This window comes from Olea europaea, unplaced genomic scaffold (genome assembly GCF_002742605.1).
Source record: "Olea europaea var. sylvestris unplaced genomic scaffold, O_europaea_v1 scaffold2415, whole genome shotgun sequence".
In the NCBI taxonomy this organism is placed as follows: Eukaryota; Viridiplantae; Streptophyta; class Magnoliopsida; order Lamiales; family Oleaceae; genus Olea; species Olea europaea.
In genome coordinates, this window is record NW_019242323.1 from 30,400 (window position 1) to 46,307 (window position 15,908).

A 15,908-nucleotide genomic window follows, 5' to 3' on the forward strand; every position below is an offset into this window, starting at 1 on the left:
AGAAATAAAAAAAAAAAAAAAAAAAAAAAAAAAAAAAAAAAACACCAAAATGGGGGGTTTTGAAATTACAAACGGTAAAGAAATTCAAGCTTGGTGAAAGTTGGATTTTGGAGTTTCTTTCTTGTATTCTTTGAATCTGGTATGCACTGAACTTTTTTCTTGCGTTTATTAACATTATTCTTCGGCTAAATTTGTAGTTGAGACGAACTATGTAGCGTTAAAACAAATTCATTATTTTGATTATTGAAGACATGTTTTATTTATAGATGTGTATCGTTTTTATCATTATGCTTGATTCAATTAATTTTCTTGGCAATTATTAATTGATTTGTGAATTGTAACAAGTATAGATGTGAGTTATTGGATTAGATAAAATATTAAAAAATAGTAATTTAGCTAAGAGATAGAGATATATTCTTAGAGTTATTGCGATAGTTTCAAGAAATTTTTGGTGGATAAGCACCTTTAATTAGGTTAAATTTCACATGGAGATATAGTGAGTTGACTTAATTAATATGATGAATCAATGGGGAGGATTAAAGTGAAATCTTGAGTCCTACCATTTTTCTCATCAAATTAACTCTTAAAATGAGATTGTCCACTACACAACACTTTAAATGATTTCTTAGTTTAGAAATAGTATGATCACTCAAGTGTAATTTTATGTTTGTCAAATATAAGCTAGTTTATTAAAATCAATAATTAAGTATAATAGTTTGCGTGGAATGTTAAGACAAATTCAAGTTCACTTTATTACTTGTTTACTGTTGTTGTACATCAGGTTTTTGGCATCGTTGTGAACTACTTTTATTTGATATTGATTTTTAGTGAATTCTTCCTTTCGTTTGAATTTTTTTATATCTTAATTCCGTAAGGTTGATAAAAATTCAATTGAACATATGAAATAATTGCTATGGTTTTAGTGTTATGATTAAAAAAGGACAAGTCCCATATTATAAACTAATATTTAATTCATCACTTTGTATTATCTGAATCTAAAAAATCAGTCAAGATATAATAAATCAGTCATATATATCTTTATAGCAATTGATTTTATTTTATTTATTTATTTTTGTTAGCATAAAATTTAATTAGAATTTGCAAAACAAAAAATGAAAGAAGAAAGGTATGTATAAATCTAAGGATGAGAAGAAGAGAGAAAAGAGTATCATTAATGTAGAATTCCAATATATGAAGTCTACATGTCAACTCATAAAAGATAGTGTAATAAAGTATCAATGCTCATTGGTAATGGTTCACCCACAATTAAACATTAAACGGAAGAAAAAAAATGTTTGGAGCCAATAAAGATTAAGAAGATTGACGCAGGAAAATTATGAGCACCATTTAGAATTTGGACCTAACCATTGAGTACAAAATAACCTGTGAATGCAAAAGATTTTATAAAAATAAATAAATAAATTTTAATGATTCACTTGTCTGGATGACGAAATGAGCCGAAGATCAATTTATCTATTGAGAGAAGTAAAGAACAAACCCTACAAATGAAATAGAGATCGACAGATTAAATATTCATTGACAGTTTTTTTCTCGCGGTCCTTTTATTTTTTTATTTTTGAATTGCTAAACTTAAATAAAGGACAAAACAATATGATTTTTTCTTATGACGTTCTAAAGATATTATTTTTTACAAAAATGATAGTCATTTCAATTAAATATTTTTAATCGAACGGATTCTGTATATGATGCGTTCATTAGGGAGAAATCTTTCGTTGAATAGGGAGATTGAATGCACTTGCAAACTAAGAAGGCAGAGAGAACGAAAGGAAAAATAAATTTGTTTCAACAAGCGCTCACCTTTTTTGGCTTTTCTAAAATCGAATATTTTGAAGTTGTTAAAGACCCGTCCTTTGTTTCAGATAGAATGAGTCCCTGGGACATTGACTTCCTTCGACAGTGAACTGGCGATAATCAAGTGATTGTAGTTGGTGTGGGAACTCTGTCGAACTCTAAATTCTTGACTCCACAAATTGCTCAAGGACAATATAGCGTTGTCTATTCAACACTTCTGTGACCAAATTTCCAACTAAGACACGTGTCATTAATATTTTGTCAATAGACTCGAGTTTCATGGGAGGGCATATGAAAATCCAAACACCCATGGATGATGTTTTAGACAATGGCTTTTCCCTCATAAATAACGAGATGAGCAAGAAAGTATTACTACTTGGGATGGCTTTGTTATAAATTTTGTTGTATAAAATATTTCTCTCCAGCCAAAGTTACTACGTATCAGCAACTTGATAAGGAGAAGACATGGGACATGTTCAAGGATTTGCTCGAAAGTGTCTTGGTCACGAATTTTTGAATGATCAACAAGTCCAGTATTTAGACGATGTATCATTTTCAGCAGGTTGGACAATAGTGGATTTAGAAGCCAGCAGTTCATTTGGAACTATAACTGTGAATGAAGAATTGGAATTATTTGAAAGAATTGCTGCTACACAAGTCACGTAGCAATCTGACTTAGTAGTGACACAGAAAGTTGATGGATTCATGAGATAGACACTGATTTGGCCCTTGCTGCACAAGTAAGTACCTGCCTTGTCAAGCCCGAAGGGTATCACTGCAGTTCCCCCATCATAAAAAAAAAAAAAGGAAAAAAAAAAAAGAAAAGGAGTTTACTTCATGATTTAATGGCATCTTGGGTTCAAATAGGGTAACCCTTGCTTAAAAAATTGAACCCAACTTGAACTAGAGATTGTCCATTTTTATTTTTATTTTGAATTAAAAGCACCATCAAAGTCTCATTGTGTTTTTATGCCTATGAATGGTGGAGGATTAAAATACGATTTTTTGTAGATTTTGATCAAAATTGTTAAAATGTGTGATTTAGAAATTGTAAATCAAATAAAATATATAGTTAAAATTAATTTTTGACTTTGACTTAGAATATGAGCTATATACATAATCTCTAGTCAAAGCAATAAAAATGGAAACACTAGGAGATACTAACTTCTGTATAAACATAAACAATGAAACAAAAATGCTTAGAAACCTCTAAACATGAGAAGTCCGTGTCCATCAATCTGTACCAGGATGATAAGTCTAGAGGACCATACATGTGATTGCAATGTCGATCCCATTTCATGTCATAGTCATTGTCGTTAACAAAATATGTGTGATTTATGCCGAAGGATGAAATATTTCATCCGACAATTTTTTTCCACAAGAAGATTGAAATCAGAACAAAAACTGAAGAAAGAAGAACATGAGAAATATAATCTCAGAGGGAAATAAAAGAAGCCAGACGCTTGATCAGATCCTTTGCTTTCTCTGTTTCAGGATTCAAGACATGAAAGCAATGATCTTCTCCTTCAACCTCCACCATCTCCACCTCCCCATTCCAACCACTTTTCTTTACAGTCTCAACATAAAGAATTCCTCTTGACGTCAATGGATCCTTCTCTGCTAAACAAACCAACAGCCTTGAACACCCCAGCCCCGATAAACTCGGTGCATCTTCAACAAATGGATTGATCATAGCATTGTCAATCCCACCAGGAACTGATGGATAAACAAATAACCAAATCTTATATAGTAGACTCTGCTCAATTTCTTCTTTTATTTCGGACCCAAGTGGCTTTGACCCCCAGAAGTAAGGATGAGATAGAAATCCACCCACGATTTTCACATCCCCAGGTAAAGGTTCTGCCCCAGCTCGGAGAAGAATATTATGAACTATATTGCCTCCAGCACTGTCACCACCTATATAGATCTTACTGAAATTACCGTGCTCAGTTAGCCATGGTTCCTTTTCGATGCCAGGGTTTTCAGTAAGGTGAGAAGCTACCCATTGAAGAGCAGTCCAGGAATCTTCATAGGCTATTGGCAAAGGGTTTTCAGGGGCGAGCCTGTACTCAACAGAAACGATTAAAGCGTTTGCTTCAGCCGCTAATATGTTAATGTAACGTTGATCGAGGAAAGAGAATGCGGATTCGAGGCAAAATGCACCGGCATGGTAATAAACCAAAACTGGGAGCTTTTGGTTTGGTTCTGTGAGTTTTGGGAGGTATAGTCTGGCTTGAAGCACTGGCGAAATGTTCAAGCCTTTGGAGGCTACGCCGGTGGCAGGGTCATCCGGCGACGGAGGAACGTGGGGTGAACCGAAGAGTCTCTCGACAGTGCCATCTTTGTATAGTTTGAGGACCGGAGAGAGGTCGGTGAGCACCTCTTTGGTGTTGTCGGAGGCCATGGCAGTAATTTTTTAGGGATTGATAGAGATTGGAATCAGTAGATACTGTAGGATTTGTACATTGAATTCTTGTAAAAAAAAAAAAAAGGTTGTACATTGAATTCTTGGAATTATATGGAGAGTGGGAGGATGTGAACGCATTTCACCTAAAATTTGTCAAAGTCAAACTTTACATGCGGACAATTTCCACGTGATTGTCTTGCTTTGAAAAAATGGAAAATCCTGCAGGGTCTTACCTACCTCTCACTATAGGGGTGACCCAACATGTTAAAAAAAAAAAAAAAGACGAAGGATTTTGTTATGAGTACATAAAACGAGGAAATAATTGAAAATGACCTAATAATCCATGTGTATTTCAAAATAACATTTGACTAGTTTTTAAAGAAAAACAAATGAAAATTGATTTTAAAAGTTAAAATTTCAAAATATTCTCAGACGGTCACTTTCCCATTTGCATACAGTTGGCCAAAATCAAGGAAAAGCTACGATCGATTTTCAGTCGGTAGACGTTTTCAGTTCATCTCCGACGATCTTCTTCTTGTTAAGGTAAGTTTCGAGTTGTTAATTAACTAGATTAATGTTTAGATTTTCATATTGTGTGTGAATGTTGAATTTGTAGAGGTTTTTGAAATGTATTATTGGTTATGTAGGTGTAGAAGTATGAATATGAGTCTAAATTGGAGAATAATAGGTGAATTTTGAGATTTACGAGCTTTTCTCGTCGAAAATGAAGATTTTCCGACGAGAAATGCCAAAACGCAGCCGGCATTTTAGCAAAAATCCGATTGTTAACAGTCCGTTGGCTCAATTGTCATGGCCTAAACTGTTTTTGTTATTTCATGGGCCCATGACTGTTAAGTGGGCCGACTGTTATAGTTGGTCCAATAACAATTTTTTTAATTTGGGTCGATTTACGGTTAGCGCATTGATTGTTAAGCGGGCCAACTGTTACGGTCGGCCCGCTGCTTTTATTTTTATTATTATTATTATTTTCTTACATATATTTAAGAATTTTATTTTATATAATTTTAATTATTAGTTTTTAATAAATAATAATTTATTTATTTGTAAAATTTAAATAAAATATTTAATTTGAATATTTATTTTTATTTCCTCATTTTTTATAAATAATAATTTTTCATTCTCGAATTTAATTAATTTTTGTAATTGTAATATTTAATAATTCTTTTAATTTTAAATTTAAATTTCATATCTAGTTTTATTAATAGTTTTTTATAAATAATATTATTTTCATTAATAGAATTTCATTAATTATTATCATTGTAATTTTGAATAATTATTTAACTTTAAATTTCGTTTTTATTTTTCTTAATAGTTTTTTATAAATAATATTTTTTTTGTTAATCGAATTTCATTAATTCTTGTCATTGTAATTTTGAATATTTATTTAATTTTTAAATTTTATATTTATATTTATTAATTGTTTTTTATAAATAATATTCTTTTCGTTTATCGAATTTAATTATTTTTGTAATTTTAATTTTTAATAATTATTTAATTTTAAATTTAAATTTCATATTTAATTTTATTAATTATTTTTTATAAATAGTATTCTTTTAGTTCTCGAATTTAATTAATTTTTATAATTGTAATATTTAATAGTTCTTTTAATTTTAAATTTAAATTGCATATTTAGTTTTATTAATAGTTTTTTATAAATAATATTCTTTTCGTTAATCGAATTTCATTAATTCTTGTCATTGTAATTTTGAATAATTATTTAATTTTAAATTTCATTTTTATTTTTATTAATGGTTTTTTATAAATAATATTCTTTTCATTAATCGAATTCCATTAATTCTTGTCATTGTAATTTTGAATAATTATTTAATTTTTAAATTTCATATTTATTTTTATTAATTGGGCCAAATGTTAATAGTTTAATTTTTTTTAAATATATATTTAATTTTTTATTTTTAATATATATTTTATAATTAATTTATTAATAATTATGTTATTTATTTATTTTTTTAATTGTCTTTTATTTATATATTTTAATAATTGAATGTTATCTGAAAGTAACAATGTATTTTCCATGTTATTTATTTAATTTTTAAATTTTTTTGTATATATATTTTCCAAATGTAATATACAAGATTAATTTTCTTTATAATTTTCATTTGATTAAATAATAATTATGTTATTTATTTATTTAATTTTTATATTCTTTAATTTTTTAAAATTTATTTAAATAATATTTATATTCGTTAATTTTTTTTGAAATTATATTTAATCTTTAATTTTTAACTTTTTGTATTCTTTAAATATTAATAATTTCCTTTTGCTGAAAATCTCATTAATTTATATTTTAATTTAATTAATTATTTTTTACATTTGTAGTGAATTTATTTTGTTATTAGCGTCAAGAATTCGGTTCCCATTGATTTTTTGATATTATGCGTTATTTTATTATCTCTTATTCAATGTTCTAACATTTGAATTTTTGCAAGATGGAGTATCATTTAGATGGGAAGTTGAGATGAATGGCGGGGAAAGCTACTTAAAACAGTAGTTTTGAGAGTTTTACTACTGTGTTGGAGCTGCTCGATGATCATCACGGAGATATGCTACGACAGTTTTTCTTGTGGCCACTGTACCGGATGTGAAAGGTGCAGTACTTAGGACAGATTATCGATGCACTTCTATGTCGGCTTCTGAGGCCAGTCGACGGCGATTCCCTCCACTTCGACCTCGGGGGCAAGGTCGTCAGTTTCTCGATGTATGAGTTTAGCTTGATCACTGGATTGAGAATTATGGGCAACGATGCAGCCATTCAGAGAAGCAATAGGTTGTACGAGACGTACTTCCAAGGATGTAGGTAAGTGCTTCTACCCGAGTTGATGGTCGCGATTAGGGGGTGCGACCAGATGTTAGATAGATTGAAGTTTGGGCTGGTCTACATCCTCGAGATTGTGATGAGATGTCATCACAAGAAGACTACTATCGACATTTTTCATTTGCAAGTTGTTGACGACATCGATGCGTTCAACAACTATCCATGGGGCCGGAGATGCTACGAAGACACCGTACATGTCTTCACCAAATCACACTCGAGGCCCAGGGGGTCAATGCATAAATACGATACATATGGATTGTCCTTAGCGGTACAGGTAAATGTTTAATATAATAAGTGTATGTGTTGCAGATTTGGGTGTATGAGACAGTCCTTGTACTGGGGGCCCGCTTTGCTAAGCGAGAGGAGACACGATGCCCTCGGATGCATCATTGGAGATTATCGCGAGCAGACGGATGTCCCACTGGGAAACAATTATCGGCCCTCCTCGACGATCCTCAAGTATGCATTATGCATTTGTGATTTATATTATACGTAGTTTAAAATCTGTTTACATAATCTAACTAGTTGAAATGTCAATATGTCAGTTTGAAATCATACCTGAGTTGACGCCGTCAATAGAAGAGGAGCTTCGAAATCTTGTGCGAGATTTAGGCGTTCTGCACACCCAAGACGAGGAGATGTCTAATCCGAGTCTGGACGGATATTAGGTATGTGAATTAAATATAATTTATTGAATATCGTCGACGTATAAATTTATTGAGTAATTTTTAATGTTATTTATGTAGGAGGGCGGTCCAGTTGATCGACAATCACCTTCGCTAAGGATATCACCACCACCATTAGCATCAACTCCGTCGAGAGCATCGTCGCCGCCATTGGCATCACCTCCATCGAGGGCATCGTCGCCATCATTGGCATCGCCACCGCCGAGGGTATCTCATTCTCCCTCGTCCAGACACCTCCCCCGTGTATCTCTGGTACACAGTGATGATTTGTATGCCCGTCTGAATGGATTTATAGTGGAGGAGGTCGGCGCGCTACGACGAGAGTTGACGGAGAGGGTCGATGATCTAGGATAAGAATTGACAGGGAGAGTCGATGATCTGACAGGGAAGGTTGACTATTTGACAGGGAGAGTCGACGATATAGGACGAGAGTTGATAGGGAGGGTTGACGATCTATCCCATAATGTTAGAATGCTACGGTCTTGCGTTGTCGACCTTCAGGATATGGTAGTGGCGTGGAGATGATGATCGAGAGGGTGACAGAGATGGTAATGGAGAGGGGGGTTACCCACATTTTTGACGTGATCAGATATTAGAATCATTGTGGTTGTCTATGGAGGGGGAGGGAGAGGGGCGGAGGTGGTGGCCCTGATGGGAAGGGCGGAAGAGGTGGAGATAGAGGAGGTGGCCCCGGAGGTCAAGAGGATGCCCGTCATGATTGAGGGTAAGAGACATGCAGTTGATGAGACGGATCAGGTGGTCAGCAAGAGGTTGAAAGTGCCGTCACAGTATGTTGTTTCCCCCTTCACGGCTAAGGCCAAGAGGAGGACGTTCATCGATGGGACGCACTCGAATTTATTCAGGGAGGTGGACAACACCAAGTGGAAAGCGCTCGAGATGGAGTGGAGGAGAATTATCCTCGGGTTAGTATTATATGATTTTAATAAAGCACTGTACGTTAACTCGTCTATACTTATTTTAACATTTCTCTGTTTTTTCAGAGTTAGCTGCACGATAGGTCAAAGACGATCTTGGACGCTTACTAGTGGTTCTATGATATTACCACTTCGGGAGCTTGGCTCGCCGACGATGTAAGTGAACTATTCATTTAGTATTTTTTATGTATACATCACTTTGTGTTTATTAAATGAATAACTCATACTTTTTTGGTGTTTCCTGATGCAGCACATCGACATAGCCATGGATTTCCTGCGAGATCGAGCTCAAAGACATCTAAAATGATTTGACTTCTATGGTCGAGTCATATTAAACACCGAGTTCCTGCGTGCCGTTACTATAGAGTATTAGTCGCTCTAACTTATGGGTAACGAGTACACGGTGCCAGAATATATGCTCGAGTGGGTCATAGGAATGTCGCCGAGTGTTGGGGAAAATCATGGAAGGGTTTAGGGATGGCAACGGTTCGATTCGGGGTCGGTTCGTCCAAAACCATCACCAAACCATCAATTTTTTGGTCATACCATAACCGCACCATAACCACAAAAGTCAGTTTGGTTCGGTTTCGGTTCGTATCTCAGTTTGGCTCAGTTCGGGTCGTTAATAACTACAAAAATAAATTATTTTTAATTGGTCCATCCATCGAATTAAAATGAAAACAAAAACATGATACTTAGTTAATGTAGCGAACAACAATACATCCCAAATGAAAATGCAAAAAATATCCCAATTCTCAAACACAAAATCCAAATTTAACAATCAATATTCAATAACTCAAAAAGCTTCAACCTCAATTCATATTCAATCTTCATTCTTCTCCACAACTCTTATTGGCATCCGTCAAAACTCAAAGTTGATTCCTATATAGTATATAAGAAATGTAAGTAGAGTAATAAATCAATAATCCATAATGTTTTTAACTAAATATTTAAACAAAAAAATGTACCTCTTCATCAACATTCTCGTCATCAAACTTTGCACAAGCTCCGGAATATGATGAAGGACCAGAATTTTCTACACACAAAAGAGGAAAATATTAACAATAAAAGAAAGTGCATAAATAACAAACATAAAACAATACATCATATCATGAATATCAGACCAAAGCCAATCTGGAGCACACATTAAAGCTTCTAAAGTCTTCGGGTGAAGCCTATTTCTATGTGGGCTCACAAATCTATCACTTGTACTAAATGCTGACTCGGATGCAACAGTAGATACTGGAATGGCTAATAAATCTCTTGCAACCTTCTGTAAAGTCAGATATTTTATTGAATTTGCTTTCCACCATGTCAATAGATTAAAACCGTCCACCTTAGGCAACACTGGCTCATCTAGAAAAACATCGAACTCTGTTTTTACATGATCAGCAGTAACAGAAAGACTAACAAATGTATCAAAACCAGCCATGCGAGAATGTTTTCCACTACTAGTAGACGACTCTGATTGTGAAGATGATGGAAACAAAGATGTATTTTCTGTCGAACGATGTGGTCTCTTGTACTCTTTGAGCAACTTATGACCAAATGCTCTAATCTTTTCAACCTCTTCCTGAGCTTCATCTCCAAAAATCAAAGGAAAATAGTATTCAACTAGTTTCATCTTGTATCTAGGATCCAATATAGTTGCAACAGCTAGAATTTTATGCATGCCACTCCAATATTTATCAAACTTTTCCTTCATGCTTGACGCCATCCATTTGACTTCATCGCAAGATGATGTGCTCCAATCACGGATTGCCAACTTTATGTCACAAATATTGGGAAAGTACAAATTGGCAGTAGGATATTTTGTTCCTGAAAATAATTCAGCCGCTTCATAAAATATCTCCAACTTATCACAAATCTCTGTAGCCAATTCCCAATCACTCTCACTCGGTACACTTCTGTAATGAGGCTCTCTTTGCCTTAGTCGAGGAAAAAGTTCTTTGTAAAGCAAAGCAGTATGAATCATTAGATATGTAGAGTTCCATCGAGTCTTGCAATCTAATAATAACTTTTTTCCACAAGGGATTTTCATTTGTCGTGCAACTGCCTCAAAAGTTTCAACTCTTTTTGGTGTTGCTGACCAATATGAAACACTATCGCGAATTCTCTCAACACTCGGGCTAATGACATCCAAACCATCCTTTACTATCAGGTTCAATATGTGTGCACAACACCGCAAGTGGAAAAATTCACCATTCAACAATAAAGAACCAAGAGAAAGCTTATCTAACATAATGTTAATCATAGCGTCATTCGTGGTACAATTATCAATAGTCAATGTAGACAATTTCTGATCAATATTCCAATCAAATAGACAATCCATTAACACAGTAGACAGTGATTCAGCAGTGTGGGGACAAGGGACATATATAAATCTGTATGGATATGAAAAAAAGTTCGTAAGATAACTTAAAATTTCAGAAAATACGATAGTAGCTTAAAGTCTATTTTATAAAACTATTGTACCTCAAAATTCGGCTCTGAAGCCTCCAAGAATCATATGTGTAATGTGCAGTGATAGCCATAAATCCCTTCTTTTGATTGGATGTCCACATATCAGTGGTGACTGCTATTCTACTATTGGTCCTCTCTAACAAGCCCATTACTTTTGTTCTCTCATAATCATAAATTTTCAAGATATCAGCCTTGATGGTATTACGAGAAAAAACTTTAAATAATGGTTGAATTGTATTACAAAACTTTCTAAACCCAGTATGCTCAACCATTGAAAGAGGATATTCGTGTAGGATGATCATATATGCAAGTTCCGTCCTACCTTTCTCTTGATCAAAATTAAATGCTCCCATTGCAATCCTACCACTAGGTTCTTTAAATTGATTCAAAAACATCTGTTTGACATCCTTCTGACCTTGAAGAGGACATCTATTTAAATGAGCATGTAAATGACTTGTCCCATTTTTGGACTCACCCCCTAACTGTTTGTTGCATTGTTTGCAAATTGCTTTGGACACATTATTAATTCTCTGTAGCTTAAAATGCTGCCACATTGAAGAGGTCAATTTTCTTTTTCTATTTTCCTCAGTCATCTCCTCATCATCACCTAAATCTATATGAATAGGATTTGCATTTATCTCACTTGGACTTTGTGAAGTAACTGGTGTACTTGTTGATGTATCTCCAACTTGAATTGAAGCAGAAGCACTTCCAATTGAAGCGGGGGGAGTAGGAACGGAAGATTCTGACCCCTGGGAAGACATCTAATTTCAAAAAAAAAAAATAAAAAATCAACAAACTCAAAAACTTAGGCATTCATTAATTTCATTAGGTGAAAAATTTACAAAAGTGGAATGCTAAACGATAGAGAAATAACTTATATATCAATATAAATTATAAGGCTCAATAATTATATTAAAACTATATGTGAGGAGGCTATTTTATTTTAGTTCAAAAACAACTTTTTGTCCTCTAGACTTTCAACTTATATTTAAAGCAGTAAATAGAATTCGGATTAAAAAAAAATAAACAATAGATAATGACTAACACAAGATAATGACAAAAATTAAAAGTTCTAATACATATTTATAGACTGACATAATTGAAATATATACATAGATAACTAGTCTAAATTAATTTGGAACCAGCCATGTCATGTCATCAATTTCTGTTATGGATTAACAGAGTTATTAAATCTAAAATGAAAGAATATGTTCCAATGGAGATATGAACTAGTTTGCATGAAGTGGCAAATGGGGTTTTTCTACCAGGAAATTTAAGAGCAGTAGTTGTATTTTCTTTTGTTTGCTTATTCTTTTGAAATTAATTGTTTTTTTTCCTTCCTTAAATGTGAAGATTTGTTTGTTATCTAAATTTTTTACAAACCTATATCTTTCTTTGTATACTGGTTGCATATGATCTTCTAATGAGAGGATTTATTTGTGCTTTCAAATAGTCTTTTACCTCATTTTATAAAAAATAATCATTTATAAAAATATAAAAATAGTCATTTATCTCAGATCTTTAAGCTAATGAATTATCGAAAAAAGAGAATACATAGGATAAATTCTGATAAAATCATTCTTGGACTGTTATGGATTAAAAGATTTTCATTTGACGGCGAGATCTATAAGAAAACAGTGGTAAGAAATCCATGTGGCTGCAAATTATATAGTAAATAGAGTTTTTCTTTTCTCTTCAAATCATATTTTTTTCAGTGATCTAGCATGAGGAAAATTTTATCTTTCTGCATTTGTCTCTCTTGTAAAGTTCTACTTTATATTCTGCCATTTACCCTATTAAAAGAGCTTACACCATACCCAGATACAAGCATAACAAGAAAATATAATGTTCCAATCTATTTTTTTCTATGCTTTTGAGTCTCTTGCTATGTCAATTTCAATTTTTCTAATCCAAATTTCAGAATCTGTGGAAGATGTCTTACTCATCTGAAGACGAAACAGTCAAAATTATCAATAATTCTTTCATGTCTTCAATTTATATTAACTACTTAGAAAACAAAGCCTAACTTCTTTCAATCATTTCATCAAACACTTTCTTTGCAAAACCCATTTTCCCCAATGTCCCTTAATACTAATGCAGTGAATTAAATCCATACTTCAACATGGGCGTGCACTTCAGTTCCTTCAAATACAGAAAAACTCAAATACAGCGAAAGCAGAAGAAGATGATTCGGTATTTCATTTACCTCAAATAGTGGTAGGACTGTCGGAGGCAGGAGCAGTGAAGCTCGCGGCTGTGTGCGTTTTTGTAGTAGGGTGAACGGGTGATGTTGTGAAGATAACTGTCTGGACTCTGGAGGCGATGAGCCGTCAGGCGTGGAGCTGTGGTTGCCGGCTGCGTGAGTGTGGTCTGTGTCTGATTTCACTGATTTGTCATTTGTGAAGTAAGAGTAGGGTTTACACAATTACACTCTCATATACCCGAAGGTCCCGAACCCTATTCTATAATTTCTATTATTCTATATTTCTATAATTCCTATTACTATAATAGTCTAACACTATGGGTTATGGTAACTGGGCTATGGGCAGTTGGGCTGGACGACTGGTATAGTAAATGTATTGTGCAGAATTTTATTTTGGGCTGGATAAAAATAGTGGAAAGTCCAATAACCAATTGCTCAATTATTATTATTATTATTTTTTACGGGTAATCGGTTTGGTTTCGAGGCAAGGGTGTAAATACCATACCCGCCCCGCCCCATAGCGGTTTAGCAATATCAAATACCATACCCGCCTCATTGCACTATCGGTTCGGTTTTTTTGCCCCATTCGGTTCGGTTAACCACGGTTTTCGGTTTTAACAGTTCGAATTGCCATCTCTAGAAGGGTTGTACACATATGTACATTCCAGCGTGCATCAATAATCACTATGTTACGCTGGAGATTATTTTTGTTGACACGACTATATATGTGTACGATCCAGATCATTTATGTTTGACACAAAGTTAGTTGGAGCAAAACCTGGAGTCCGTGACTGTAATTGTTCCTATGATGGCCAGACGAGCGGGGATGAATGTACAAAATAGATTGTGGATTGTTCGGAACACGACGACAGCGCGACAGTCCATAAGGTAACTGTTTGAACTCTGTTGTTTTCATATTTCGAATTTAGTTTTTAGCTACACAGTACTGAACTGATATATTCTTGTTCAATTGGTGCGGCGATTGTAGCATATTTGCCATTAAGTACGTTGAATTTTTAAGTATAGGACATAAGGTTGATGGAATCAACCAATCGTGGATACGGAACTGAAAAAAGAAGCTAGCTTGTGATTTGTTCGAATTTAATGATGACCCGTAAATTTGTATTAAATATATGTAACATTCGAATTGTAAATTTAATTATTTTTTGTGATTATGAAATAATTGTAAATTTTTGTTCAATATATATAACATTCACATTGAAAATTTAATTATTTTTTTGTAAGTTGATTTTTTGTTATTTTACACATATGCCGAGTATGGAACTATTTTTTTCATATGAATCATTATAAATACCATTTATCAAGAATAAATATTGAATATTGAACATTTATGAAGAACAAATATTGAACAATGTAAAGTAAACGAAAATATTATTCATTTAACATACCTATCTAATTGTCATTTAGGGGAATTTTACAGCTACAAAATTGTCAAGTATGCCCTATGGCTTTACACTTGCCACACCTACGCAGTCGAGAAAACTCTTCGGTAGATGGTATTCTAGATGTACTTAGACGTCCAGGACCACGCGGTTCAACTGCTGGTGGCAACAAATTATGAAACGGGAGAATGTGCTTGGGAACTTCCCACTCGGCTTCATTCGACAGAGAAAATATAGTCTCAGCATATGCTGTTCTCCAATACTCAGTCGTATAATACAAAGAGCATAATGTTCTCCCTGCAAAGCCTTGATACATGACCACCGCAACTGCATGCTCACATGGAACACTTTCCAACTGAAATCTCGTACAAGTGCATGTGTTATCAATCAAGGCCACCATATATGTCGTATTACATACACATTGCACGTGGAGCTCATCTAGTGCTTCCACATTTAACTTACTCGCAACCTCTGCCACCTTAAAGAGTTTCTCCTCTTGAACTGGGGCCAACACGCTAGTGTAACTCTGTGATGCCGCACATCGATTATGAAACCACTGTTGCAGCTTGTTATGAATGTTCTCAATCATTGCGAGAATTGGTAACTCTCGATGCTTCTTAAACAATGCATTGAGAGACTCCGCGTTATTCGACGTCATCATGTTGTACCGACGTCTTGGAAAGTATGATCGCACCCAATGTTCGATCCTCATGTTCGTCAGATACTCCAACACTGGTAATGATTTACTTCCTATCTCGAACATGAACTTATTACACTCTTCAGTACTGTAAGTTTCAGCTGCTCTCTTGAACAATGAAACGATGCCTTTGTCCTGATACCTAGTCTTCAAATTACCTTGTATATGATACATGCAATACCCGTGATGTGCCTGGGGAAAAATTTCAGCGATACCGTTTATTATAGACTGTCCCCGATCGATTACAAAGGCAAGGTCTTCGACTTCCCCGATCACTTCTCTCAGTTTAGAAAAGAACAAACGCATGGACAGATCATTCTCGTTGTCCACTATGTCGAATGCAATAGGGTAAATTTGGACGTTAGCATCTTGATATATAGCAATAATTAATTTTCCTTGATATTTAACTTTCAGAGTTGTACTATCAACTAGAATTATGGGTCGC

At 34.1% G+C, this 15,908-nt stretch overlaps 2 protein-coding genes across 2 annotated transcripts; both read right to left on the bottom strand.

Annotated features, from left to right (window-relative positions):
- Window positions 1-2,963: 2,963 nt before the first annotated feature.
- LOC111382010 (2-hydroxyisoflavanone dehydratase-like) lies at window positions 2,964-4,300 on the bottom strand. Its single transcript, XM_023005870.1, has one exon. The coding sequence runs from the start codon at window positions 4,214-4,216 to the stop codon at window positions 3,248-3,250; it is 969 nt and encodes a 322-aa protein (XP_022861638.1). The 5' UTR covers window positions 4,217-4,300; the 3' UTR covers window positions 2,964-3,247.
- Window positions 4,301-9,543: 5,243 nt separating this feature from the next.
- Window positions 9,544-15,355, bottom strand: LOC111382005 (zinc finger BED domain-containing protein RICESLEEPER 2-like). The gene is made up of 7 exons (XM_023005861.1): window positions 15,185-15,355; window positions 14,976-15,093; window positions 13,277-13,545; window positions 11,170-11,921; window positions 9,901-11,078; window positions 9,663-9,730; window positions 9,544-9,576 (listed from the first exon to the last, which is right to left on the bottom strand). The coding sequence occupies exons 1-7, from the start codon at window positions 15,353-15,355 to the stop codon at window positions 9,544-9,546; spliced, it is 2,589 nt and encodes an 862-aa protein (XP_022861629.1).
- Between the last annotated feature and the right edge of the window lie 553 nt (window positions 15,356-15,908).

Excerpts from the sequence above, each read along its gene's own strand:
- LOC111382005 (XM_023005861.1), bottom strand. The coding sequence starts at position 15,355 with ATGATTGAGAACATTCATAACAAGCTGCAACAGTGGTTTCATAATCGA. Across the intron at positions 15,094-15,184 it reads ATGAGCTCCACGTGCAATGT|TTGCGGTGGTCATGTATCAA; the intron begins GTATGTAATACG and ends GTGAGCATGCAG. Across the intron at positions 9,577-9,662 it reads ACGAGAATGTTGATGAAGAG|GAATCAACTTTGAGTTTTGA; the intron begins GTACATTTTTTT and ends TATACTATATAG.
- LOC111382010 (XM_023005870.1), bottom strand. The coding sequence starts at position 4,216 with ATGGCCTCCGACAACACCAAAGAGGTGCTCACCGACCTCTCTCCGGTC.